The sequence below is a fragment of the Ovis aries genome, chromosome 20, assembly GCF_016772045.2.
Source record: "Ovis aries strain OAR_USU_Benz2616 breed Rambouillet chromosome 20, ARS-UI_Ramb_v3.0, whole genome shotgun sequence".
NCBI classification, from domain to species: domain Eukaryota; kingdom Metazoa; phylum Chordata; class Mammalia; order Artiodactyla; family Bovidae; genus Ovis; species Ovis aries.
In genome coordinates this window covers 16,778,701-16,805,511 of record NC_056073.1, presented here as the reverse complement: position 1 = coordinate 16,805,511, position 26,811 = coordinate 16,778,701, and the positions used below count along the sequence as shown (strand labels likewise).

The 26,811-nt window shown below is 50.9% G+C and overlaps 1 protein-coding gene across 7 annotated transcripts in view; it reads right to left on the bottom strand.

Moving 5' to 3' along the window:
* The window catches only part of CUL9 (cullin 9), a 37,233-nt gene extending 11,017 nt beyond the window's left edge, over positions 1 to 26,216 (bottom strand). For 4 of the 7 annotated variants that reach the window (XR_006057366.2, XM_042237567.2, XM_042237570.2 and 1 more), the window contains exons 1-26: positions 26,139 to 26,216; positions 23,794 to 24,426; positions 23,088 to 23,242; positions 22,242 to 22,754; positions 21,607 to 21,742; positions 21,263 to 21,456; positions 18,580 to 18,985; positions 17,965 to 18,157; positions 14,257 to 14,464; positions 12,254 to 12,450; positions 11,638 to 11,855; positions 10,423 to 10,672; positions 10,221 to 10,326; positions 9,469 to 9,696; positions 9,128 to 9,218; positions 8,835 to 9,006; positions 7,355 to 7,460; positions 6,985 to 7,080; positions 6,608 to 6,783; positions 6,247 to 6,380; positions 5,758 to 5,937; positions 5,466 to 5,575; positions 5,207 to 5,389; positions 4,921 to 5,081; positions 4,451 to 4,679; positions 4,166 to 4,355 (exon numbers count right to left, since the gene is read on the bottom strand). Coding sequence is in view for 6 of the 7 variants with exons in the window: in XM_042237567.2 (XP_042093501.1) it covers positions 4,166 to 4,355; positions 4,451 to 4,679; positions 4,921 to 5,081; positions 5,207 to 5,389; positions 5,466 to 5,575; positions 5,758 to 5,937; positions 6,247 to 6,380; positions 6,608 to 6,783; positions 6,985 to 7,080; positions 7,355 to 7,460; positions 8,835 to 9,006; positions 9,128 to 9,218; positions 9,469 to 9,696; positions 10,221 to 10,326; positions 10,423 to 10,672; positions 11,638 to 11,855; positions 12,254 to 12,450; positions 14,257 to 14,464; positions 17,965 to 18,157; positions 18,580 to 18,985; positions 21,263 to 21,456; positions 21,607 to 21,742; positions 22,242 to 22,754; positions 23,088 to 23,242; positions 23,794 to 24,388 (5,227 nt within the window). In the remaining variant the exon portion in view is untranslated. Of the gene's footprint in view, positions 1 to 4,165; positions 4,356 to 4,450; positions 4,680 to 4,920; positions 5,082 to 5,206; positions 5,390 to 5,465; positions 5,576 to 5,757; positions 5,938 to 6,246; positions 6,381 to 6,607; positions 6,784 to 6,984; positions 7,081 to 7,354; positions 7,461 to 8,834; positions 9,007 to 9,127; positions 9,219 to 9,468; positions 9,697 to 10,220; positions 10,327 to 10,422; positions 10,673 to 11,637; positions 11,856 to 12,253; positions 12,451 to 14,256; positions 14,465 to 17,964; positions 18,158 to 18,579; positions 18,986 to 21,262; positions 21,457 to 21,606; positions 21,743 to 22,241; positions 22,755 to 23,087; positions 23,243 to 23,793; positions 24,427 to 26,013 lie in introns of all 7 variants that reach the window. The other 3 variants (XM_042237568.2, XM_027959100.3, XM_042237569.2) reach the window with 3 other exon arrangements.
* Between the last annotated feature and the right edge of the window lie 595 nt (positions 26,217 to 26,811).

The following is a 26,811-nucleotide window of genomic DNA, read 5'->3' as shown; positions in this document are numbered from 1 at the left end:
GAAGGCAGGGAAACTGAGGCAGGGATCATACACCGAGGGAGATGAGAGAGAGAACTCATCAAACGCAAAATGCGGGCTTCATTTGGATCCTCGATAGGCCAAAAAAAACCCACAAAAAATGCTAAAAAGCTCAAGATAATTAGGGAAACATGAATACTGACTGCATATCTGATAATATTAGGAACTACTACTAACTTCTATAAGTTTGATAATTATAGAATCCTGGCTTTTAAAAGGAGTCTTTATCTGAGGGGTAGGGAAAGTGGGTGGGGTACAGATGAAGCAAAATCGGCCATGAACTGATATGTGTTGATATACTGTGTATTCTGCCTGCTTTCTGGAATGTCAAAATTTCTCACAATAAAAAGATTTTCTAAATGAAGATGAAAATAAACCTTTCTAAAATAAAAACGGATGTTAAGTTTTCTAGCAATATTTCATCAATTAAGAAACTTCTAAATAATGTACTTTAGGAGGAAAACTGAATTCAGAAAGAAGGATCAAGGCACAAAAGGAATGGTGACTAAAGCAACGGGTATGATGGCGAATCCAAACTGAATAGAACAATAACAATAATCACCAGCTGGGAGAGAAACAAAGGTGCAAGATGGGGATCAGACTGGAATTAAGATTTTCTGTGGTCCTTCCATTTTTCAGGGAGATGGGAGGTGACATTAACAAGTTAAACTTACATTAAAAAGATAAGAGCAATCAACTACAGAGACAGAATGCGTAACTTCCAAAACTGAGAGAGACAAAAAGGAATTTTTAAGAAATCCAAAATAACAGAATGCACGAAAACGCTGGGCAGAACCACGTGTCAGTGTTCTACTGAACCTTCTTGCTTTAACTCTGTGTTCTACATGCTCCTGTATACATCAAATAACTAAAATTTAAAATTATAAGAAAAGTAAACCAAAAATAAAAGTCAAATGCCATTACTTATAATAACTAGACAAAAATTGATCATTCAAAAAGAGAGATTTTAGGTTGATTAGAAAACAGGTCCTAGGTATTAATATTTTAAATAATGACATGTCTAAAATACAAAAGGAAGTCAAAGTTAAAAGTACAATGAGGGAATTCCCTGGAGGTCCAGTAGTTAGGACTCACTGATTTCACTGCCAGGGCCCCGTTCAATCCCTGGCTGGGGAACTAAGACCCTGCAAGCCACAAGGGTGACTAAAAAAAAAATCATAAAATGCTACTAGGGGAAATTCTGATGACAGTAGAATACTGGCATGCTTTAAAGTACACTGCCAACAGACTGCTTATTAATAGTAGCAAGGGAAAAAATATTAACTGTACAGTGGAAAAATCAAACCACCTCTTGACCCGGCTATCAAAATTAACATTACAAACAAGGAGCGGATGGTAATCCTGTGCTTCCATGTATAATATCCTGAGAAGATATAACATCACTTAGTACTCTGGCCAGGAATGTGTAACTCGAATCCAGAAATACATAAGCTTAAAAGGAGGAATTAGGAAATTTTAAAGGATTATGTTGCCTTTAAAATTGTGTCAATATCATAAAAGACAAAGAAAGCCTGTGGAACTGCTCCAGATTAAAGGAGACTAGAGACGCGACAACTAAACGCACAGGTGCTCCTGAACCAGATCCTCCCCGGGACTGAAAAAAAAAAAAAAAAAGACATTATGGAGTAATTGACAAAACTGGAATATGGAAACTAGATTAAAAGTATTATATGAATGTTACATATTTGAAAGTAATAAATGGAGTGCTGCTGGTTTCATAAAAGAACTTTTTATTCTTAGGAAATGTATATTATTTAGGGGCAAAGAGCCAACATATAACCGATGGTTCATGGAAAAAGTATATTTACATATACATTTATAGACATGTATATGTACACAAAGAGCAAATTAAAAAAGCAAATGGAGCACAATGTTAACAACAGGTAAACTTGGATGAAGAGTTTATGAGGACTTCCCTGATGGTCCAGTGATTGAGAATCTGCCTGTCAATGCAGAGAACACGGGTTCAATCCCTAGTCTGAGAAGATTCCATATGCCTTGGGGCAAACAAGCCGTAACTACTGAGCCCACGCATGGCAACTCCTGAAGCCCTTGTGCCTAGAGCCTTTGCTTCACAATGAGAAAAGCCACCACAATGAGTAGCCTGCATACCAAAACTAGGAGCAGACCCTACTCACTGCAACTAGAGAAAGCCCGTGCACAGCAGCAAAGATCCCGTGCAGCCTAAAATAAACAAATTTAAAAAGAAAAGAGTTTACCAGTGCTCTTTATATTATTATTACAATTTTTTTTCTGTAAATTTAAAATTATTTCCAAACTAAACAATTTCAAGTAAAAGGACAACTGAATTTTATACTTAAAATGGCTACAATGGCAAAGTATGGTAGTCATATTTTACCACAATTAAAGAGACTAAAATAATGATTAAGCCAAAAGAAAATAGTAAAAGGATAGAAACAGACATACTAGAAAGATACCAATCAAAGAAAGCTGGTATACCATTAATACCAGATAAAACCAGACCTTAAGAGAAAAAACTTCACTAGAAAGAAAGATGGTCATTTCATCACAATAAGGCTTAACTGACCATGAAGACTCTAAATCTACACAGTCCACTATGTGGTAGCCACTCACCACATGTGGCTATTTAACATTAAACTCTAAAGTACATAAAATTAAATACTGAGTTCCTCAGTCACACTAGCCCCATTTCAAGTGCTCAATAGACATGAATGGCTGTCATTTTTGACAGCACAGAAAAGAACTTTTCCATCATTGCAGAGAGTTCTATTATATTGCTATATAAAGTTCTATCTATTATTATCTACTGTTAAATGATTTTAACCTTGAATCTGATAACATAGTCAAAAAATATATAAAGTAAAACCGACATGACTGGAAGTTTAAAACTTCACGATTGTAATGGTAAATTTTAGCATACTTCTCTAAGTAATAAATCAAGCAAACAAAAATGAGTAACGATAGAGATTTGCACAACACAATTAACAAGGTCAATTTAGAGGAATAAACAGAATCCTATATCCAACGGTTGAAGAGTACACATTCTTCTTCATCACACACAGAACACTTATAAAATCTGATCACCTACTAGGCCATGAAATAAGTCTCACTAAATGCAAAGATTCAGAATCACAGAAATCACATTCTTTGGCCACAGGGAATGAAGGTTAAAATCTAAACCAAAAGATGACTAAGCAAAAAAAAAAAAACAAGTTTGAAAACTTAAAAATATATAATATACTTCCGGAAAACTAATAAATCAAAGAAATAAAATGGAAATTAGAAAGTTCTTAGAACTAAACAATAATCAAGTACTACATGATAAAAACTTATGTGACCAAAAAAAAAAAAAGCTTATGTGACATCCCAAATATCCATAATTCATGCAGTGGAACGTGAATCAGCAATGCAAAAGAACAAAGTTAATGATGTAACTGGCAACCTGAAAAACTCCCACAGACATTACGTCCAGTGAGAGAAATCAGACACTGCAGAATACATACTCTATGATTCCATCTGTATGATGTTTAAATTAAAGGCGGAAACCTACGATGATAAAAGGGAGAATAGTAATTTCTCCTGCAAGAAGATACTGACTAGAAAGGGGACATGAAGAAGGAAGCCTTCTGTTGTGCTGGCAATGTTCTATATCTTGATCGGGTAGGGGGGCTGCTTACAGGAGGGCATATGGATATAAATTTCATTAAGCTATAATTAAGACTTGTGTACTTCATTGAATACTAACTCTACCTCAATTAAAAAAAAAAAAACTCTTCAAAACAAAACAAAAACCAAGAACTTACTGAATGCAGCTAAAGCAATGTCGATCGGAAATGAACAGCCTTAAATACTTTCATTTGAAAACCAGAAGTCTGAAAAGACTAAAAATTAAATAAGCATACAACTTGAAGTTAAAAAAGGAAAAACAGAGCAAGTTCATACAAAGTTGAAGAAAATCAGAGAGAAATTAATGAAGATCTAACCCACACTTCTCCACCCTTCCTTCCCTAGCGATGCTTCTATCTAGAGACCACTTTGCTTCCTATCTACGCATTCCTGTCCAAAGATCCTCTCTCCTCCTCCTCTCTGAGATGCCACCCCAAATCTCACCCCAATCTCCAACTGCCTGTCCCTATCTCCTCACTCTGGTTGTAGAAACTGGAGAAGCGGTCAAGGGCATCACAGAATTCTGTGGGAAGGCACTTTCTGGGATGGTGCAGGTAGCAGAGAGGGGAGACCGGCCAGCAGCGTGGTGACAGGACCAGTACAGAGACTGTTGGACTTGGATCTTCGATAAAGAGCTCTTTCTCGGCCTCCTCTTCCTCCTCTTCCTCCTGAGAGACAGAAGGATTCCAAGGGCTCTTGGGCTCCCTTCTTTGGTCCACGTTCTCCTGCTCACCTATTCTCCCACTCTTTCCCTTGCTCTTACCTCCTCTTCTTCCAGGCCCTGTTCCTCCTCGTCCTCCTGCTCCAAGAACAGCTTGTCCAGCTGCTGGAGCTGGTATACGTGGAACTGGCGCTGCAGCTCCTCGGAGGTGCTCAGGCTCCGCAACATCTGCTGGGGAAGGCGGTTGGGGAAACAAAGGCCGATCTGCTCCAGCACAGCCCCCTCCAGCCAGCTCGAGCCCAAGCTCAGGAGACGGTCCGCCATGTAGTGCCTGCAGCGTGCACAGCCCAGCCGAGCCTCAATGTGGGTGCTCAGCAGGACCTCCCACTCCAGAACATAGGACCCCCGGTTGCAGCCTGCCTCATCCTCCCCGTCCCCAGGGCCACGGCCATCTCTGCATCTTAACCTCACCTCCCCACTGCACCTCCCTTGCCTTCCCTCTAAGACTCAGGTCTCCCCCGACCCTCAGACTCTAGGCCTCACACACCCTGCCTCTCTAGATTCGCACTCACTGGTAGAAGTGCTCAAAAGTCGTGGCGAGCTCCAGGCCAGAGAGGACCATGATGGGCTCCAGGTGCCACTGGAGCCGCCCCAGCACTTCCACTCCAGGGGTTCCACCCGTCAGGCCACTCTGGATCTGCTGGTCAAGGTGCCGGGCAAACTGCTCACTCATCTGGGGGCAACGGAAAGGGCAGGAGCAAACCATGACGAGGGAGCAGAGTTTCGGGGGTCGGGGGAGGAAGGAGATGAAAGGGCAGAGCAGAAGGGGCCAGGGAGGCCGCTGGGCCCAGCACTCACGTGGGCAGCAGTGAGGAAAGACTGCTGCAGCAAGGCGCCAGAGAAGCCGCTGCGCAGGGCCAGCGTGAAGGCCGCCCGGGGCCCGAAGAGCTCCAAGCCTGCCCTCTGCAGGCGCTCGTAGAGTTTACAGTAGCGGGGCACGAAGTCCGGGGCCCTCCAGGCTGCAGCCAGGAACGTGCTGACCTGAGGAGATGGGAAATCGCAGCCCAGGGGCCGCCCAGCAGCCTCGGCCTGCCCCGACCTCAGCCCCGCTGCCTACCTGCTCCTGTACCACACTCAGCCAGCACTGCGTTATATTCCTCAGGCTGCTGCTTGGAAGAACGGGGGAAGGCCCAGGGCTCCGGTCCCGACCCTTACTGCTCTTGCTGGCTGTGGACGCGGAGGGCAAAGGAACATGCTCATCTCAGCTGCTGGGTGAGTCCCAGCATCCAGGGAACTCAGCCCCGGGAAGGCCCATGGCAAAGCAGAAAGGAAGAATGAAACCCAGGAGAGAGGAACCAGACAGCACCGCCGCCCGAGTCTTCATTCAGCCAGCCACGGCTGGGACTCACGGGGCCGGGCAGGTGGCTCAGGAGAAGGTCCGGGAGGAGGCTCCACATGCACCAGCAAGTGGCAAAGGCGACGCACACGAGAGGCAAAGGACGCGGCTCGACTCCGGGGGTTCCGAGAGCTCTCCCTCTGCTCCAAGTACTGATCCAGCAGCCACCCCAGGGAGCTCACACCTTCCGCATCTACAAGAAGACAGGTCAGAAACAGGCTCCATGGGGGACGGAATGGAGAGCCCGGGAGCAGCAGAGGGGAAAAGCGACTGCACGGAAAGGATATGCGGGCAGCAGGGCCCTCGTCCTCCCCTCACCAAGGGCTGCTTCCGCTGGAGTCTGGGGATGTGGGGACAGGGTCAGGTGGGGCGGAGAGGACACTGAGGTGACAGGCCTTCAGGGACAGGGACAGGAACCAAGAGAGCCAAGAGCATTAACCCAGATCAGCCCTGGGGATGACTTCAAGGAGCAGGTTAGCGGGGCCGGGGTGGGGGCAGTTACCCGGGCAGGTGATGTTCTGCACCAAGGGGCTGACCAGGGCCTCCCAGCAGGTCTTGCCCAGTGCCTGGGCGGCCTCTTCATCAGGGAGGAAGCGATCTGCAAAATTCTGCTCATGACGCAAAACCCTGTTCAGTCTGGGGACAAAGAACGTCTGGTCAAGGATTAAAGACATCCCCAGGCCTCCATCCACGTGCACTCCACTCTCAATTGCCCTGGATGAGCTGGTCCCTCACCTTACCCCCCACCACACACTTCTGGCCTCTGCTCAGCTCCCTCCTCCAGCTGCTGCTTGATCCTTCAAACGCCGCTCCCCTCCTCCCCCTAATAACCGTATCTCCTTGGCTGCACCCTGCCCACCTACCTGGGACAGAGCTGGAGGAGGCGCTTGCGGTCCTCCGCGATGTCCCGGCTCCAGGCTTGGGCCCGAATGGTGTAGAAGAGACACGTACGGCGACACAGCTGCTCTCGGAACAGTGGCCAGAAAGTGGGCTTGGGGCCGAGGACCTCCACACCCCGAACCCGGGTGTCAATGCCGCCCTGCAAGGCACAGTTCTCACCCCCTCGGCTCCCTGGAGGCACTCCCGCCTCTCTGGAACTCAGCAGGCTCCTGGGCCACACACGGCAAGCAGACAGAGGATGACCCTTGACCTAAGCCTGGCCCCGAACACTGGAGAACCAGCCGCTAGGGAGAGCCTTTGCTTCCTCCTGGACCCCGTGCCCCCTAGTCCCCCAGCCCACCTGCTGGCAGCGCTTTATGCGGATCTGGATGACGGGCCAGACACGGCTCAGGTTCTCCAGGAGGACCACCCGGCTGGCGGAGGGCATCACGTTCACCTGGCGGGGTGGGGAGAAGAGGTAGAGACAGGAGTGGAGCCAGAAGACTTGACAGCAGCCGAGTTTGTGAGGGTGTGCGCCCCTCACCTCTCCCATCCCGCGCCCGTGGATCTATGTACCTCCACAGCCCTGACTCCACTCTCACAGCTTATAGAGCAGTGCCTGCCCAGGAGGAAGGGATGTGGGAGCTCCACAGGCACTGGGTCCACCCGATAAGGCCCCCGAGACCAACAGGAGGATGGCAAGGAAAGGGGAGCGGGCACGGGGTCCCCACCGTATTGAGCTCCGTGTTGATGCAGCTGGCGCTGTCACCCCCAAACACCACCACCCGGGCTGGCATGTAACTCGAGTCCTCACTGGCCACCAGAAGAGTCAGCTGCCTGGGAGAGGAGAAAGGACTGAGTCAGAACCAAGGGCCCTGATCTTGGTGCAAAACGACTTCTGCCCACTACATCCTCTTCAGAATCCTGTCCTCTGCTTAAGCGTTGGTCTTCCCTAGGCTCCCTGCTTTTCCCTTAACCTTCCCCCAAAGCGATTTCACTTAAACCCATGGTTTCAGCTGAAAGTTAATACCCGAAGCACTCCAAATTCACGTCTCTACCCTAGACTGCTCTCCTGAGCTTGTGTGCCGCGCATCCAACAGACAGGTCCGTGCCACGCCCACAGCCACCTCCAGATCCACGTGCCCACACAGATCGGTCATCTGTCCACAGAAACCTGCTCCTCTTCCCACTTTTCTCCTGGGAAAGAGAACTGGCACCCATCCAGCTATCCAACTAGGAAACGTGACATCTCCCTCATGGTTCCCCTCATCCAGCCAGCGGGAGGTACCGCAGACCACCTCTCAAGCTCTCCTCTTCCACCGCCTCCTCGCTGTCTATTCCCGTTCCCGCCGCCTCTCTGAACGTTCATCACTCAGTAAACCTTCCAACTCTGTCCTGGCCTGCCAGCCAAATTCACATAACTGCCAAAGTTCTCTAAATAAAAAAACCTACTTCTGTCTTTTCCCCTCTTAAAATCCTTCAGTGGCTCCTCAAATTTCAGAATAAAACTCAACAGATTCCGCCTCCTTTTCCAGCTTCCTCTCCTACCACTTCACTACACAGACCCTTCATCCCAGCCAAGCACAATTACTTCAAGTTCCCCCCAGTATATCATTGTTTCTTGCTTCCATTCTGCACAGATGCTGTCTGTGTATCTGTTGGCCTCTCTCTACCTGGTCAATTTCTACCACAAACTTAACCCATTCGGCCCCTCTGTCTGCAGCCTCCTCCGAGATCTCAGTTGGCATCAGGATCCTCTGCACCTGTCAACTATCACTTTTTTCTTACTCACTCTTGCTGATTTTCCAGCCTGGCTCCCCAGTAAGACTGTCAGATCCCCGCAGACAGGCCCCTTATCTCACTGTTGGTGAGGCTCCAGGCCCTCGCAGGGTACCTGGCACAGAGCACACAACAAACCAACGCCCACACGGGGAGTGGGTGAGCTGCTGCTCTACCTCCATCAAAACACAGGGCGGTGAAGCGTGTCTGGTGGAGGGAGCAGGCTCGGGCAGAGAGGGGAGGTCTACACCGTACTCAGGGAGATCAGGCCGACACGTGTGTCTGTTCACTTCACAAAACGGGTGTGAGGCCCCTCAGGCACAGGGCGTCTAAGTCGGGGTCGTGTGTATGTGGGTAATTCTTTGAGGACGTATACTGGGGTGTATCAGAATATTCGTGTGCGTGGACACGTGGACACGGGCGTGCTCATACCTCACAAGAACACCGCGGTGCATGTGGAGGGTGATGAAGTGGGAGCCGGTGCTGCCGTTGGACTCCCAGTAGGTCTTGGGGTTGCGGTCCGTCAGCTTGCTGGCCCGGTGCGGGTTGGACGACACCTCCACCTTCTCCCAGCACTTGTCCTCCTTCACCTCCACGCTGGAGCCTGTGGGCCCGCAGGAAGCCTGGTTAGTTGAGAGAGAAGGCAGGAAGGGGACGAGGGAGCAGGAAGGGAGAGGAGGCAGAGGCTGGGGTGGCCGCAGGAGGAAGCAGATGGGGGCACGAACCCTGGCAGAGGTGCCTGAGGAACACGTCGAAGAAGGGGATGTTGATGGGGCGGTGGGTTCGTCTGTGGTCTTCGATCTGGCCCAGCACCATCTGCAGCCAGGACATGGAGAGAAAGGGTGTGGGGAGGGGTCAGGGACATGGAGACACATGTGGAGAAAGAGTCACGAGGCGACAGAGCGCTCAGCCCCTTTCTCCAGAATCCTGGCAGAACAGAACCACGTGCGGCAAGGGCTGGGGAGCAAGCGCCCTAGATCCGCCACCACTTGTGCCAAAGAGGGACACCGTGAGGCCCCTTCGCCCGCCTCCCGCCTCCCTCAGCCTGGACCCGCATGCTGCTCGCCTGAACGCAGCCCGCCAGGATGCTGGAGGTGAGGTTACTGTAGAGCTGGGCGTGCTTCTCACATTCCGTCACCAGGTCCCGCAGCTCACAGGCCAGCAGCAGCTGAGCCGAGTGCTTCTCCAGGACCTTGGTGAGGGCGTCTTTGGCTCCCAGGCAGCAGAGCACCACTGCGTAGTCCTTGTGCGTGGAGGCCAGGCGATACAGGAAGCATAGCAGCTCCTGAACGATCTGGCCCAGAGATGCCAAGATTAACACAGGGACGCAAAGGGCAGGCTGAGGGGTGGCCTTAGATGTGGGGGTGCAGTGGCTGAGATTTCAGAGAACTTGAGAGCAGAGTACCAAAGACAGGCTGGCACAGAAAGCTGGGGTGAGGACCCGGGGTGAGGGGCACAGCTTGGGCACAGCTCCCAAGGCTTCCTCCTGCCAGGACCAGCCTATCTCGGGCACCAGCTGGCAATGGCCAGCTGAGGTGCCTGAGCCTTGCCCCACGGGGCACACCCTCCTGCAAAGGTGGAGAGCAAGGACTACATGAACTGGGGAATGTGGGCTCCTCCCAAACCCAGAATCTAAAATTCAGGCACAGAGAGGCCTCGGTTCTGGGGACCCTCAGATGAAACTGGCCTCCTTCCTCCACTCCCTCCCAGTGTCCCGGCCTGTCCAGGCTGGCTGTGCTGTGCCCCTCCGAGGCCTTACCAGGCAGCTGGTGCCCCCGGGCTGCCTTCCCCTGCCCACCCTGGCCAGGGCTCGGGTACCTCAGAGTCACTGCCGGGGCCATTCAGACAGTTGAGGCAAGGCTCCAAGACCTCGTGCCAGGGGAGGACCATGGCCTCAGTGTGATCCAGCAGCTGGGTCATGACCCTGGCGAGGGGTGGCAACAAGTGAAGCCCCTACAGTTGGCCAGCTGCCCTTGCCCCTGACACACAAGTGGCCCCCCACCCCACCCCAGCCTCTCACCTCAGCGCCGTCAGCAGCAGGGTTTTATTAGGCCCGGGGGCATCCAGAGTCCACAGGAACAGGAGGAAGGGCTGGCTCTCCTGCTGGAGGCGCTTGAGGAGGGGCCTCACAGCGCCCCCCAGGCCACCTTCTCGGCACAGCACGCGCTCCAAGTCCAAGAGGAGTTCTGCAGACGGGCCCCCCACCAGGGATCGGATCAGCAGCTCAGGGTTCCCCTCCTGGCCCTGGGCGCTGGGGGTCTCTGGCGCTGCTGCCCAGACATGGGAGGGAAAAAAACGGGTATGCGGGAGAGTCACACAAGCTGGTCAGACTGAGATGCACAGATGCAGAAAACCACCCCCAAACCACCCCCAGCCCCGTTGTGAGGACATTTACTGCTTCTACTCGACAGTGGCGGACTTCTTTTTCTGGCTTCAAATATATAAGTTTGTTTTTGTTCAATCACTAAGTCACGTCCTACTCTTTGCGACCCCATGGACTGCAGTCTGCCAGGCTTCCCTGTCCTTCACCAACTCCCAGAGTTTGCTCAAACTCACGTCCATTGAGTTGGTGGACTAAATATATATCTGGCTGTATCCGAAAAAAAAAAAAAAATCGGTATGGCAAACGCTGTCAAGTTAAACAGCACAGTTTTAATTCATATGGTCCCACTACTCTGATTACTAAATGAGAGCTGTGCTACTATACAAGCCAACAAATACTAGCTATTATAGTCAGGTCCCCTATACTACCGAGCACGGTGGCTTCAGAAGGACAGACTAAAAGACACAGTGCCTATTTCGATTTGCCCCCATACTTCTAGGTTTCACTTGTGCGTTGAATACAGAGCCTTTCTTCCCTACGGTATCGATATTTCACATTCTAAGTCACAAACTTCTGTACCAAAAGTTACAATTTCTCTACAGAAGGCCTCTCTAGAAGTCATTTCAACCAACCCTGCAGTGACCAGAAGAGTGGACTGCACTCAGCTCAGACAGATGGGAGCCCTTTTATGTTTATACAAAGAAGACCAATCTCCCTGCACCTATTCTAAACGTCCCCTCTCCTCGTGGTCAGGAAGTCCTACTTGAGACCTAACTTGAGCACGAAAACCCTCATTAATTTCCTGAAGCGTCATCATGTCATTTTATCAAGGAACTAGGATGTAAACCTGAGCCCTCCTGGCCGCGGGTAGAGACCAGCTCCTCAGCACACCCACTACCTCCACGACGGTACCTGAGTGCTCGGGGCTGCCAGGCGGCTTCGAGTAGCGATTGAGAAGCATCATGAGGATGGTGCGGGTGGTGGGCATGGGTTCTGTCCCCGGTGCTATGCCCGAGTGTCTAAACAAGGTGTCTCTCAGCTCGCGGGTGATGATCTGGTCTCCCAGTGTGTGGTGGTTGCACAAAAGCAGGTTGAGCAGGAGGAGGCCGTTTCTCACCGCGGAGGAGCACCTGGGAAGAGGGAGGTGTCCCCGGAAGAAATTGAAAGAGAATGAATGTGATAGAAGCAGGGGGGTGGCACAGAGGGAGGAGCCCTGCAGCTGGGGACAGAGGGGTTCCAGGGGTCCCTCTGAGGCCAGACACCTGGCCTCTTGACCTCAGGTCACTCCTCCCAACCCCAAGAAAGAAGGACAGGGGTCTTTGATCTCTGGAACCTCCCTACCCTCAACCACTTGGCCTCTCTTCTAGCCACCAGGAGAGGGCCAGGACATTTCATCCAGAGATGGGTGGGAAGGGAGGGGACAGTGGGAAGGGAGCTTCTGCACAAGGGAACACAAGAGCCCGGGGCAGGGGAGCGGCAGGGCGTGGGGCTTAACAGGAGTCTGGCATTCAGGAGGGGAGGTCCTGACCCCTCTGTGTTCAGCATCAGGATCACAGCAGCAGGGAGAGTGAGGAGCAGGCTCTCGGAGTCCGGGCGGGTGGCTGAGTCAATGCTGGCAAAGATCTCCCTGGTCATCTGGGCGTCAAACAAAGGATGAACAGAATCTTGGCCGGTGACAAATGTGGGGATCTCCGAGGAGCTGGCAATGGCCAGCATCTTCAGCGCCTGAGTAGGGGGTGTGGAGACAGAGTCAGGAGTGGACACGGCCTCTGTGCAGAAGAGGAGAGAGAGCCAGGCTGCATTCTAAACCTCAAACTCTGGGGCAAATGAGCTGTTTGCAAATAGAAATGAAAGAGGCAGTGATGGGACATAAAAGGCTTTAAAAAAAAAAGGAAGAAAAGAAAGCCAACCAGAAAACCCAAGGCTCCAGGGTAACATGAGCCTGCAGCTTCTCTCTGCCAGGACCAAGGCTCAACGTGTGCAGGGGCGGGTGGCCACCCGTCTGCAGCGTCCCCTCCGGACGGAGCCCTTTCACAGCCTCAACATGTATTCAAGACTTTGCTTGAAGCTGTCTTTCGTCTCACTCGGCCACTTCTCCCTTTGAAAAACCTCTCCCTCAAGCTGAGTTCTGTAACTTCTTGTCCTCCCAGTCATCCTACCTTTCTGGAGTTCCTCTAATGCCTGATCCCAACCACGGAAGCTCTGAGTCGCCCTTCTCAAACTCTGCACCCCACCCCACCCCACGCAACCTTGGCCTCTGCCCTGCTGCTGCTACCACCTGGATGCCAACACTCCCACCCCCAGCCCCAGGCCGCCAAAGCCAGTATCCAGCCTGCCTGGATGAGGCTACTTGGTTTGCCTCACAGGCAGAGTGAGGCTGGAATTACAGGAAAAAATACTTGGAATGTGCAAACATGTTGGTTGGTTCTCAGAGAACCTGAAATTAGGATGAACACTAAACCATCAGAGTGGAGAAGGTCTTGGCTGGTCAAAGGGCTGACTCTGGAGAGGAAACCTTGTCGGGATGGAGGAAAGAACTTACTCCTCAGGACGATCCCCTGGTGAGGGCTGGACCCATCAAGCAAATGCCACCTCGTAATGAGGTTTTCTCCCTTTGGCTACATTACCCTCCCCACTCCAAGCTGAATTCTGGACACCTTAAGTCATAAACAAAATGGCGCAATTCTGTTATAGGGCAAGAGTTTGAGTTCAGGAGCATTTGGTCACGCACTTTGAAAGGATCAGGAAATTCTTTGAACAGACTGGCCTGGACTAGGAATGCTTGGCTGCTCTGGGGAGAAGCAGCAGCAGGCTGGCCCCATAAAGGAAGGACCTGTCAGCCTCCCCCAGGCATAGACTGCCGCAAGAGCACCCGCGCGCCAGTTCACTGGGCTGCTGGCATCCATGCTCAGAACTGCTCTGGACAAGGCCTGCCTGTCCCCTCAGGGAGCCTCAGGTTGAACGGAGCACACACTGCCTGGACCTCCCCACCAGCCTGACCCTCTGTCTGCAGCGCTCAGGAAGCCGACTCTCCCTCCCCGAGCGAGGGCCGCCTCTCCCTGCTCCCTGGGCCTGGGGCTGGCCAGGCTGCAATGCGATGCTGGCTTGGCTTTACCCACACCTGGTGAGGAGGCATTTTCTGTGTTCCGGGACCACTCAGACAAAATGGCTAAAAATTACTGTCACATCTAAAAAACTTGCCTTTAATCAGACACTTGGTTGTTAATAAAAAGCCCTGAAAAAGTCAACATACCTAAAAACCCAATCTTTCTCTGTACATCTCTTCCTCTTTCAGAGTTCCCCACTCCATCCACCCCTGCTGTTCACCTTTAAACCTGGGAGTCATTCTCAGAAACCTTTCTCCCTGCCTCCACAGAGGTGTTTTGTCTCCTGGACTCCCCAGCTGGATCTCCTCCATCCCAATGTCTCCTCCTCGTCCGAATGACCAGAGAACCTCCTGAAGACCAGCAGAGCCCACCCCTGAGCTGCCCACCCTGGCCATCAGTCGACCGCCGGGCCCGGCCCACTCACTGCCAGCCCCGCCTGCTGCACCAGGACGGAGGTCTTGTATTCTTGCATGCAGACCAGCACGGCGTAGATGCCGCCTTCCCTGGCAAAGAGCGGGCGCCACTCGTGCTTGGTCATGAGCAGGTAAAGAAGCCGCAGAGCCAGCACCACCACCATCTTCTCTCCCACCTGGTTGGTCAGCAGCTCCACCAGCGTCTTCACCAGCTTCTCCCTGAGAGAGGAGAGACGTCGGGGTTTCCCATCCCAAGAGTCTCACCTGACTGCCCGTCCAAGCCTGTCCATGAAGATCCAGTCCACCCCCCCACCCCCTCCATCCTGCTGCCCGCTCCTCTGCAGTCTGTCTGTCTCAGGCTCTTCTCCTTATCGAGCAGGCAATATAGCAAAAGGGTGATGAGCTCTGGCTCATCCTTTCAAATTCACCACAATGTTAAATCAAAATGCCCAAAAGGTATTATTTTTTAAAGGGCAGGGCTTCCCTGGAGGCTCAGTGGTAAAGAATCCCCCTGCCAACAGCAAGACACCCAGGTTTGATCCCTGATCTGGGACGATCCCACAGGTCACTGAGCAACTAAGCCCGTGAGTCACGTTCTAGAGCCTGGGAGCTGCAACTACTGAAGCCTGTGCAGCCCAAAACGTGTGCTCCACAAAGAGAAGCCTCTGCAATGAGAGCCCCATGCACATCTGGAGAGGAGCTCCTGCTGGCCACAGACAAAAGCCTGCACAGCAATGAAGACCCAGCACAGCCAAAATAAACAAATAAAATGCCCTTACCAAGAGAAAAATGTTTCAACTGGTCTACAAAAGATCTTAAAGAAAAAAATGACAAGCCGACAAGTGCATAAGAGTACGGTAGCCTGCAGGGTACTCTTGCCCTCAGCCTTATGCTGACAAAGACTCTGTACTGAAATATTTTTGTTTCTATTATGAATAAGCTATTTCATTATTGTTGCACACCAGATGATGCATCCCAATGTAAAATATAACTAAAATCATGAGGAAAAAAAAAACTCGACAGATTTAGGCACAGAAAGAGAAAATAAAATAGGCAAGAATAGTCAAGGACTGGTTGGAAAGAAATAACTGTAGACTTCCCTACTACTTATCAAAATAAAAACTTATAATAATTAAAACTCTGGAAATACAGGGTAGCCAAACAGATGAACAGATGAGAAGAGCGGTAAGGGCAGCATCTCAGACAGTAAGGACTGCAAGGACCATGTAAAACGTGAGGCAGAGACATGTGGCTACCCATCTGAGAAAAGGAAGGCTGGAGCTCGCTTCACTCCACTTGCAAAAATAGACTGCAAACAGATTTTAAAATATATGTGAAAAGTAAAGTCACAGATATTTTTAGGAAGTATAGGAAATATTTTTATAGTCCCAGAATGGAACAGACCCTCTTTACACCTAGGAACCATTAAAAAAAAAATGTTGAGAAAGATAGCTGCATGAAAATCTAAAAGGTCAACATAATAAAAGATATTAGCCACCAATTTAAGACCCTGGGCACTTAAGCTACAGAAAGGGTCAGGTGAAAATCAGATCTGAAGGGAAGGAAGCAGTGCCTGCAGAATCCCTGGGTTACAGTGAGCGTCTCAAGAGGAAAAAAGCTGGACTAACATTTTTCTCCCTTGGACAAAGATGGTGAAGTTGGTCTGGGAACTAGGAAGGAATGGAGGACAAAAAGACAAATCGTGAGAAATAACGCAAACAAAAGTACTGAGAAGGTTCTGTGTTTATTCCTGCCTTTTGTGTTGGACAACAGGATTTGTTCTGGGGTTTCAAGGCCTGGAGGTGCAGGGATCCTGGGGCCCACAGAGCCATAACCCCACCAAGTTCCGACGGGGACCAGCGGCCAGAGCTCTAATGGTCCCTCCCCATGTAGAGCTGCTTTCTGTCTTCTCCCATGGGCCTTACGATGACTACAATGTGAACCAAACGTATTTTAAATATATATCCCCCTCTCTGGAGCCCTGATTTACTGTAAACAAGTTAATATACAGAGGTGATGCACACGAATAAACAAAGAAATACGTAAGGATGTTTACTAAAATGTTAACAGTGACTATCCCTGCATAGAGGCTTTTCAGATGATCGTTATTCTTATAACTTTCATTTTCTTATAGGGATCATATATATTATTTTATATTCAGAAAATAAATATGATTATAGAAGAGACAATATTTGGAACAGCAATAATGAATTAATATCCAGAATGTCTGCAAATCAATAAAAAAAGACAAAGACCCAATAAGACAATGGGCAAAGGATAAAAATATTTATAGCAGAATACAAGAAGCGCATGCAAATATGCCTATCTTCTCAAGAAATTAAAGACAAAAAGATACCAATCACTTTAAAATGTTGTCAACCTGATAGATTTTTGAAAATGATAATAGCCAGTCGCTGGCAGATGTGAAGAAAAATAGATCCCTTAGAACACTGTATGTGAGAGAACAGACGTGTAGTTGCCAAATGGGGGAGGAGGGTGGGAGAGGGATGGACAGGGAGTTTGGGAGTAGCAGCTGCAAGCTATTATATATAGGACGGTTAAACAACAGAGTCCTACTGTATAGCACAGGGAACCATATTCAGTATCTTCAAATAAAAGATAATGGGAAAGAATATGAAAAAGAATATACAATCGAGTCACTATGCTGTACAGCAGAAATTCACATAACATTGTAAATCAACTATATGCTTCAAGAAAGTAAAATTTTACAAACTCAGGCTACATTTGATTTTGAGTATAATCATATTGCAGAGTCCAAGGCAGCAGTGAGAACGAGGCAGCACCACGCGGATGGACATACCGCATGCAGACACACTGCGTGCAGGCAGACAGCTGCAGAAACAGACAGAGTGTGATCACATATACTAAAACTCAAATGCACAAAATACACTAGCAAATGTAAGCCTCTAGAAGGTCTGAAGGATACGTGCTTGGATGTGTGACCACAGCAGTAAAAAGGGACTTTGACTTTTCATTCTCTGGATCTTTTAAAAAAGGAACACAATGGTGTACTATTTGTAACTAACAAGTATTTTTTAAAAATTTTAGGGGACTTCCCCGGTGGTCCAGTGGTTAAGAATTTGCCTTGCAATGCAGGGGACGTGGGTTCGACCCCTGGTCGGAGAACTAAGATCCCACACGCCAAGGGGCTTTAAGCCTGCAAACCACAACTAGAGAGTCCATGCCCCGCACATGAAAGATCCTGCATGACGCAACGAAGACCCTGCGCGACACAACTGAGATCTGATGTGGCCAAATTAATTCATTAATTATTTCTTAATTTAATAGGAAGAAAGTAGAGAGGGAGGAAAAAAAAAATGCTCAAAAGCCAAAAGGATCTCGATTTGAATCCTGATTCTACTACCTGTCATACTGGGCGAGTTACTTAAATTCTCTAAGCCTCAGTCCCCGATCCACACGGTGGATAAGAATAGCATCAGGTTTTCCTCTGCAGATGGGAGGATTTAAAGAGAGAATGCTTATAAAACTTTAAGCACAAGGGCCTGGCACAGAACAAGTGCTCCCAGAATATTAACCATCATACAGTCCACCTTCCTGCTCAGTTATGCCTCAAGCTGGCCCTTCTTTCCCCCAGCCTTTCTAACTCTTGATCTCCTAGCTCCTTCCCTCCCTACCACTATCCTCCCCCAGCTGACAGCTTACACTGTAACCCCCACTTCCCTGCCCAGGGTTCTAACCTCAGGAATCTGTCAGGATGGACCAGAGGGTGGTCTCGCTCTGTGACCTCCTCCACAGCCTGGGAGAGAGCGCAGAGCGCTGAGAGCTGCAGGCTGGTGTCCACGCTGGAGATCTGCACAGTGGCCACAACCGCTGCCACGTACTGGTCCAGGGAGCTGCGTGGCCCAGGACCCCGCAAGGCTCTAATCATTTCTGAAAGTTGTGAGGGAAAGGCGGCGGCTTAAAAAAAAACAACTGCGGCATCTTCACCTTGGAACCCTCTAACGGTCAAGCCCAATTATCCTACTGACATTTGAACACCCTGTTCACTACTGTAGCTTGGATCCAGAACGTTCCCAACTCTGTGTGAGGGATTTAATAGTCAGGCAATGAAGATGACGATACTCTAGAAAACGGACCCTCCTTTTCCAGGGACCCTGAAGGAAGGCAGCAGTGACAGACTGTACATAATCAAGGTCCAAGGAAGGAAAATGGATGCAAGCTCCCAACGCACCTTCTCACTCAGAAGTGATCTCGCACCACAGCGTGCCCTCCCCACTGACCACCCACTTCTCTGGGGGGCACCCAGGACTTGCTCCCACCTCTCTGCCCTCCCCTCCCAGCACCTGACTCACCACTGGCTGCCTCCTTCATCCCGGAGGGGAGAGCCATCCCCTCAGTCACCAGAAGCTGGTTGAACAGCTGTGAATCGCTCTGTGCCATGGGCGGCTCGGTTTTTCCCTTGACCGGCTCCGCCTCTGCCTTGGAGGGCTCAGCCTTCACTTTGGGGGACTCAGTTTCCTCCTCTGAGAAGGTGGCCTCTGACTTCGACTCCTCTTCAGGATCTGGGGTACTGGAGTGATTTTGTGAAGATGACGAGCCACTCAGAGCGTCGGGCTGCAGCCTGTACTTGGTGTAGATCTGGGAGTTGAGCAGGTCGCTGAGGGTGCTGCCCTCAAACCGATCCCTGAGAACCTGTAGTAGACTCTCTGCCATGGTCACAGGCACAGAGATTTCACCCAGGGCCTTCTTACCCAGGCTCTGCCAACAGAAAGGCATGTACTTCAGGAAGGAGCAGACACCAAGGGCCTGGGGACAGCAACAGGAGGTGGGCCACCTCCCACTGGGGCCTTGCACACTTCCTGCCTCCTAGACCCTCCCAGCTTCTGCCTTATCCCCAGGGAAGGATTCCTTAGCTCTCTAACCTCTAAGTTCTCTAACCTCACTCCACCCTCCCCTAGGCAGTTCAGTTCAGTTCAGTCGCTCAGTCATGCCGACTCTTTGCGACCCCATGAATCGCAGCACGCCAGGCCTCCCTGTCCATCACCAACTCCCAGAGTTCACTCAGATTCACGTCCATCGAGTCAGTGATGCTATCCAGCCATCTCATCCTCTGTCGTCCCCTTCTCCTCCTGCCCCTAATCCCTCCCAGCATCAGAGTCTTCTCCAATGAGTCAGCTCTTCGCATGAGGTGGCCAAAGTACTGGAGTTTCAGCTTTAGCATCATTCCTTCCAAAGAAATCCGAGGGTTGATCTCCTTCAGAATGGACTGGCTGGATCTCCTTGCAGTCCAAGGGACCCTCAAGACTCTTCTCCAACACCACAGTTCAAAAGCATCAATTCTTCGGTGCTCAGCCTTCTTCACAGTCCAACTCTCACATCCATACATGACCACTGGGAAAACCATAGCCTTGACTAGACAGACCTTAGTCGGCAACATAATGTCTCTGCTTTTGAATATGCTATCTAGGTTGGTCATAACTTTTCTTCCAAGGAGTAAGCGTCTTTTAATTTCATGGCTGCAGTCACCATCTGCAGTGATTTTGGAGCCCCCCAAAATAAAGTCTTACACTGTTTCCACTATTTCCCCATCTATTTCCCATAAAGTGATGGGACTGGATGCCATGATCTTCGTTTTCTGAATGTTCAGCTTTAAGCCAACTTTTTCACTCTCCACTTTCACTTTCATCAAGAGGCTTTTTAGTTCCTCTTCACTTTCTGCCATAAGGGTGGTGTCATCTGCATTATCTGAGGTTATTGATATTTCTCCCGGCAATCTTGATTCCAGCCTGTGTTTCTTCCAGTCCAGCGTTTCTCATGATGTACTCTGCATAGAAGTTAAATAAGCAGGGTGACAATATACAGCCTTGATGTACTCCTTTTCCTATTTGGAACCAGTCTGTTGTTCCATGTCCAGTTCTAACTGTTGCTTCCTGACCTGCATACACATTTCTCAAGAGGCAGGTCAGGTGGTCTGTATTCCCATCTCTCTCAGAATTTTCCACAGTTGATTGTGATCCACACAGTCAAAGGCTTTGGCATAGTCAATAAAGCAGAAGTAGATGTTTTTCTGGAACTCTTGCTTTTCCATGATCCAGCGGATGTTGGCAATTTGATCTCTGGTTCCTCTGCCTCATCTAAAACCAGCTTGAACATTTGGAAGTTCACGGTTCACGTATTGCTGAAGCCTGGCTTGGAGAATTTTGAGCATTACTTTACTGGCATGTGAGATGAGTGCAATTGTGCGGTAGTTTGAGCATTCTTTGGCACTGCCTTTCTTTGGGATTGGAATGAAAACTGACCTTTTCCAGTCCTGTGGCCACTGCTGAGTTTTCCAAATGTGCTGGCATATTGAGTGCAGCACTTTCACAGCATCATCTTTCAGGATTTGAAATAGCTCAACTGGAATGCCATCACCTCCACTAGCTTTGTTCGTAGTGATGCTTTCTAAGGCCCACTTGACTTCACATTCCAGGATGTCTGGCTCTAGGTGAGTGATCACACCATCGTGATTATCCGGGTCGTGAAGATCTTTTTTGCACAGTTCTTCTGTGTATTCTTGCCACCTCTTCTTAATATCTTCTGCTTCTGTTAGGTCCATACCATTTCTGTCCTTTATCGGGCCCATCTTTGCATGAAATGTTCCCTTGGTATCTCTAATTTTCTTGTAGAGATCTCTAGTCTTTCCCACTCTGTTCTTTTCCTCTATTTCTTTGCACTGATCATTGAAGAAGGCTTTCTTCTCTCTTCTTGCTATTCTTTGGAATTCTGCATTCAGATGCTTATATCTTTCCTTTTCTCCTTTGCTTTTCACTTCTCTTCTTTTCACAGCTATTTGTAAGGCCTCCCCAGACAGCCATTTTGCTTTTTTGCATTTCTTTTCCATGGGGATGGTCTTGATCCCTGTCTCCTGTACAATGTCACGAACCTCAGTCCATAGTTCATCAGGCACTCTGTCTATCAGATCTAGGCCCTTTCAGAATACCAACTCTAACCCCACCCCAAACCCCCGCCCCAGGCATTTCCCGTCTGTAATACCTCATCCAGGTTCTCCCGAAGACTCTGGTAAATTGACTGCTGCTCACATATGTCCAACTTCCTGATGAAGAAGAGCAGCTCCCACCACTCAGCCTGGGTCAGGTAGCCCAGTCTCTCGTTCTTCTGAGGCTCGGGCTGGAGGTATGGCAAAGAGTAGAGCCCGTCCACCGGCTTCCAGTCCCAGGAGGGGAGTGCTGGGGAGACAGGCACCGGGGGCCTCAGCCTCCGCCAGGGGACTGAACGGGTTTCTGAATGTCTGGGGCAGCTCCTGGTCCTGAGAGGGCTGCATGCCGCCTGTTCCTCCTCTGTTCAGACACCGTGTCCTCGTCCCCTCCCTGGCTCACCTGTGCCCGGCACAGCAGCCCCCGCCCCCTCCTCCGCAGCCGCTGAAGCCGTGTCCTCGGCAGTCTCCTCAGGACACAGGATCTCCAGCATGTGCCAGTGCACCCAGTAGGTGCGGCCCGTCGACCTCCAGAAGACCTGGTGCGGAGGAAGGGAGGCAGAAGATGAGAGAGGGCTCAGCCCTGAGAACCCCGAGCTGCGCAAGCTAGAGAGGACGGCCAGATCCAGACTCAGGGCGTGGAGCCCTCAGGGGCACACCAGCTAGGCCTGGGAAACCTCTAGCACACAAGGCCCCCTTCCCCGACCAAGGCATGCCCCACTTCTCCTCTCCTCCTAACCTGGAAGGCCTCTGCTCCCACGCTCCCTCTGAGCCCACTCCACTGCTGCAGGTGGGGATATCTGGATGTATCAGTTCTGCCTCCCAGTTAAGGGAGTTTCTCTTTGACCTCACAGCCTACCCACTCCTGCCAGATTCTCCCAGCCCTCCAACAGCCCCCTCTCTCTCACTGATCCTCTTGAAAACATTCCAGTTCTCTGGGGGTTTTCTCCCTGGGTGGCCTGCCAGAGCCCCCAGCATGAAGCGTGAAGCCCCAGTGATGCCCCACGCAGACAGACCCCCAGCGGTGGCCCTGCTCACCTGCACAGGGGGCACGCCATTGTTGCTCTGCCGGAACTCGCCCTCATCGCCCGCGCTGATCTCCTCGTAGTCATCCAGCATCCGTACTCGCATGCCCGGCTGCAGGGTCTGCTGCACGTACTCACCGTAGCCACTAAGGCTGGAGAATTCAGTGCGCTGGCGGAAGGCCCGCCCTTGCCTCCTTGGGGTCGCAACAATGGTGGGGAGTAAAAGGCTGGGGCCTGAAATGCTGGGCTGAAAGATGGACCGGGTCGGCCGGGGTGGCAACGTGCCCTGTTGGCTGAGGTTCTGGGCCCAGCCCATGCTCCGCACCAGCTCCGAGATAAGGTTGCCCACAGCCATACTGAACTCCAGCTCCCGCTGCCCCCGGCTCTTCTCTCGGCCCAAATCCTCCCTCGAGGTTGGGGAGCCTTGGTCTCCGGCCCCCTGCTCTGGACTGTTATTCAGCTGATCCAGCAGGGAAGTGACACACAGGTAGCGTTTCACCAGGGAGAAGAGCAGTTTTCCTGGGATCTGGAGGACACAGTCCATGGTGTAACTTCCTCTTCTCCCAGCTCCCGCCCCTCTCCTTTCCCTTGACATCAGCCTCTTCAGCAAAAGATAAAGGCCTCATCCCCACACCTGCAGTTCCCAAACTGTGGCTGACATAAGAAACACCCAAGGAATGCCTTAAAACACAGACTCTTGGGTTCTCATCTCAGAGATGCTGAGCGGGGAGGATAGTATGAACCTTCATTTTAGTAGGTTCCCCAGGCGGCCCTGGCGCTGGTGCAGTCCTGAACCACATTTTCAGAAATCATGCCCTGGCCCTTGTACACAGCCTTTCCCCCACAGCTGCAAGGGTACCTGAGGCAGGTGAATGCCCTCAAAGGCTATGCAATGCTCCTCGGAAGACGTGGTTTCTGCGAACAGTTCCAGCAAAGTATAGCGGCTGTCAAAATCCATGTGCTGCTCGATGCCGTCTTGTTGACTCAGCGACAGAAGGACGTGAGCCCGACTCCCTGTAATGCACACCGGATCCGGATCTTCTCCTCAATCCCCACTACACCTCTCCACATCGCCTGTCCCCAAACTGTCTATCCTAGACCCCAGAGGTTTTCAAACTTGTGGCTGAGACTCCCAGGAAGAGGTACATTTCACATAGTCACCTGACATGAAGGTACACTATGTGAAACTGAAACATACACTTCATACTACAAGACTTACACTAAGCGCTCTGAGCTGATGCTTAACATTTAAAAAAAATGCTGGTTATAACCCATGAAAGTGATTTCACAACCAACTAACAAATCTCCAACCAGAACACATAAACTTATTCCCGTTTCTTCTCTGCCTCTGCCCTGAGAACAGACAGCTAAATCAGGTGCTATCATTCTATCCTGTTTCTGCACCTGTGATGGCTTATTAATCTACATTTTCCCTTTGCAATGAAATTGATGTCTACCAAATACTAGGTGCTCTTCCAGAGCTGGGAAACCCCTCCTCTTCCTGTTCTTACTCCTGTGGCCCCATCCTCTCCAGGGGCTCCCTTCTTCCCATGGCTGTCTCTCACCAGCATCGTGGGCTGCCAGGGCCTGCAGCATCTTGCCGGCACTCCGACGGATCTGAGGCTCAGGGTTGCACAGCATGTGCATGAGTAGGTCCAGGGCGCCCGTCTCCCTGAAGACCCCGGTGAGGGGCCCAATGCTGGCATAGGCGCTGAGCACGTGGATGGTGTGGAGCACAGCAGCTGTAAGGCTCGAGGTCCCACCTTCTGCCAGCTGCCGGGCAGCCCTGCGCACCAGTGCTCGCACATCTGCCTCCATCTCTCCCATGGCCACGTCATCCAGACTGCCTGGGTCTCGCGGAAAGCTTGCTGAACCCCCAGCTGTCTCGTGCTGAGATCCCTTAGATAACGCCCGCTCCCCTAACAGCATGGGGCAGCTGGCATAGACCTCGGGGGCTGACAGCCACATGAGGATGTGCTCTGTCTTGCCCTCCTCCACACCCACTCTGCCCACTTCCCCACACTTCAGGACACTCCATCGGATCAGGTATTCAGGATGCCCATCCTGTCCAGGCCGCTGTCGAAGAAGCTCTTCGGGATATGCCTGCAGCCGGGGCCCCAAGGGCACCATGAGGTCCCCAGTGCGCCGTTCTCCCACCATCCTGACTTCCTGGGACACACAGGAGAGAGACAGAGGCACTGTGGGAAAGAGAAAAACCTACGTGAAGGGGGTGGAAACTTGAGGTGCATACAGGGTGAGGGGTGACTGGTAGGCTGCATGGAATTTGGAGGCCAAAGAGAAAAGGCCAAGGATAGGATGGAATAAATAACCTAAACACACTTTGGGATTTGTAACAAGGAGAACAGAGTGAAAAACAGTGATAGAAGGAAATGAAAAGGTTTCCGAAATGGAAGAAATTACAAGGAAGAAAGCAAGATAAGAAAAAGAGCTGATGGTTAATCAGGACAATTTGGGCAGAACAGGAGGGTGGCTGAGGGGTACAGATCAGGACTTAGAAGGATGACATGGGTGAGCAGGTAGGACAGTAGCCTGTGAGATAGTGGGGTCAGAACAAGTCAGGAAAGTCAGGATGGGGAAGGGGCAAGACAGGGAGCATAAATGACAGATTAAAGCGGGAATGTGGGTATAAAGGGGTGGGTCATGGCAGATATTAAGAAGAGAGACTAAAGGAGGCAGATGACCGGATGACAAAAAGGTATGAGAACACTGGGAAAGGGAGAGGGGACTAGGGATCCAAATAAAATTATGGGAGGAAAAAAACCAAGTCCCACCCTGCCCTTATGCTGTATGTATGGTAAGGATCTAAGTTAAGTAGATCTAGATGGAGGTAATAATCATGGAGTTGAAGGGTAGGGAATGAGGTCAGGAGACAGTAGAGGTATTAAGAGAGGCAATACAGTACAGATTCAGATAAATGGGACTCTGAATTCTGGCTCCTTCACTTCTTATATGCATACTTTTGGACAAGTCAATCTCTAAGCCTCAGTTTTCTCCTCTGCAAGATAATAATATTTAAACCCAATTTACAAAATTGTCATAAACACTTACTAAGATCACATATATAAAGCATTCAGAACAGCCTCTATCATACAGCCAGAGTGCTCAGTAAACAGAATCTAATACTACTATTCTTAGCGAGGGAGAAGGTAGGAGCCGTCCCCAGGTAAGTAGAACGCTAATGTGTCAGAATAAGATTATAAGTAGGTGTCAGAATAAGATTATAAGTAGGTGCGGAGTGACGGCTATGTTAGTGATCAGGGAAAGATATGAAGCAGTGGGGGGGAAACAGGGAATGGTGAGGATAAGAACGGACAGCAAACCCAAACGAAGAAATGGTGATCAGAGCAGGGGTCATGTTGGGGTACAGGGATAGAGGATGAGAGTAGAAGAAAGGCGTGCAGAGGAGGGGAAAGACGGATGTGGCTCTCGAAGGGGGTAGGGGTCCGGATAGCATGCGGGGGATTGGAGGGAGGGCAAGACAGGCAGGTAACCAAGTGATGTGCGATGGACAACTGATGAGCGGGATGAAGTAACACAATCGGAAAAGCCTAAATGGGGGGAGAGGAAGGGCTGGAGAACAGGAGCAATGAACTGAGATGCGGAGGCGAGGTCTTGGTTGCGGGGATGAGACAGCAGGTAGGCGTAGGTGGCAAGTCAGGCCCGAGCTTGCAAGCCAGCAAGGGCGGCGCGGGAGGCCCGCACCGCCGCGAGAACAGGCTTGGGGGGCGGAAGAGGTGGGGGGGGCGCGGTCGGAGGAGGCTGACCGGACCGACTGGACCAAGCGAATCTCGGCAAGACCTGGCTCCTGTCGTCAGCGCCACGGAGAGTGGGCAAGGAACCGGGGAAGGGACGGGGCAGGGGCGGGGAGGACGCAGAGCTCTCCTCTCACCTCCCACCTCCCGGCTCCCGGCTCGGCCCTCGCTGGGGCCCGGCGCCGGTCCCGCAGTGCTGGCCCCGCCTCCTCCGCGGCTCCCTTCCGGGTCACGCCGCCAGTGCGCGCACGGCCGGGCGGCTACGGGTCCCACCGCGGCCCACAGCCGAGCGCGGCGGCGGCACCGTGCGCCAGCGGAGCATGCGTGCTACTCGCGTCTGGGGGCGCGCTGCCCGCGGAGCTTCGGGGTCGTGGTAGCGAGGCCCGTTTTTCCGCAGGCGTAGGCCGCCCTTTCCGTTCCAATATCGGCTTTGAAGCCCTCCTTGCCCTTTGCTGGGTCTGCCTTCTTCGTCTCCCACCGAAACGCACACTCCCATCCTAGGGCTGTCCTCTTAGTTTGCTTTAGGTCACGTGGCCGTGAGTTTCCCATACCCGAGGCTTTGGATTGGTTGCGTTCTTTTCCCTAATAGTAAAATTGCTTCTCTCCGTGTTGACTAAGTACCTAGCACAGCTGGGGCTGACGATAAAGGCCCCTAACCATCACCCCTGATGTGTTCCTTAAGTCAAATCAGTAGAGTTCAACAGCCCAAAGCACCCCTTTGCGTTTCATTCAACAAGAACGTGCTTGTTTCTCAGCACGTTTGTGTTCATACCTCCCACCCTCCAATACGGTAAAACAAAGGCAAAGACC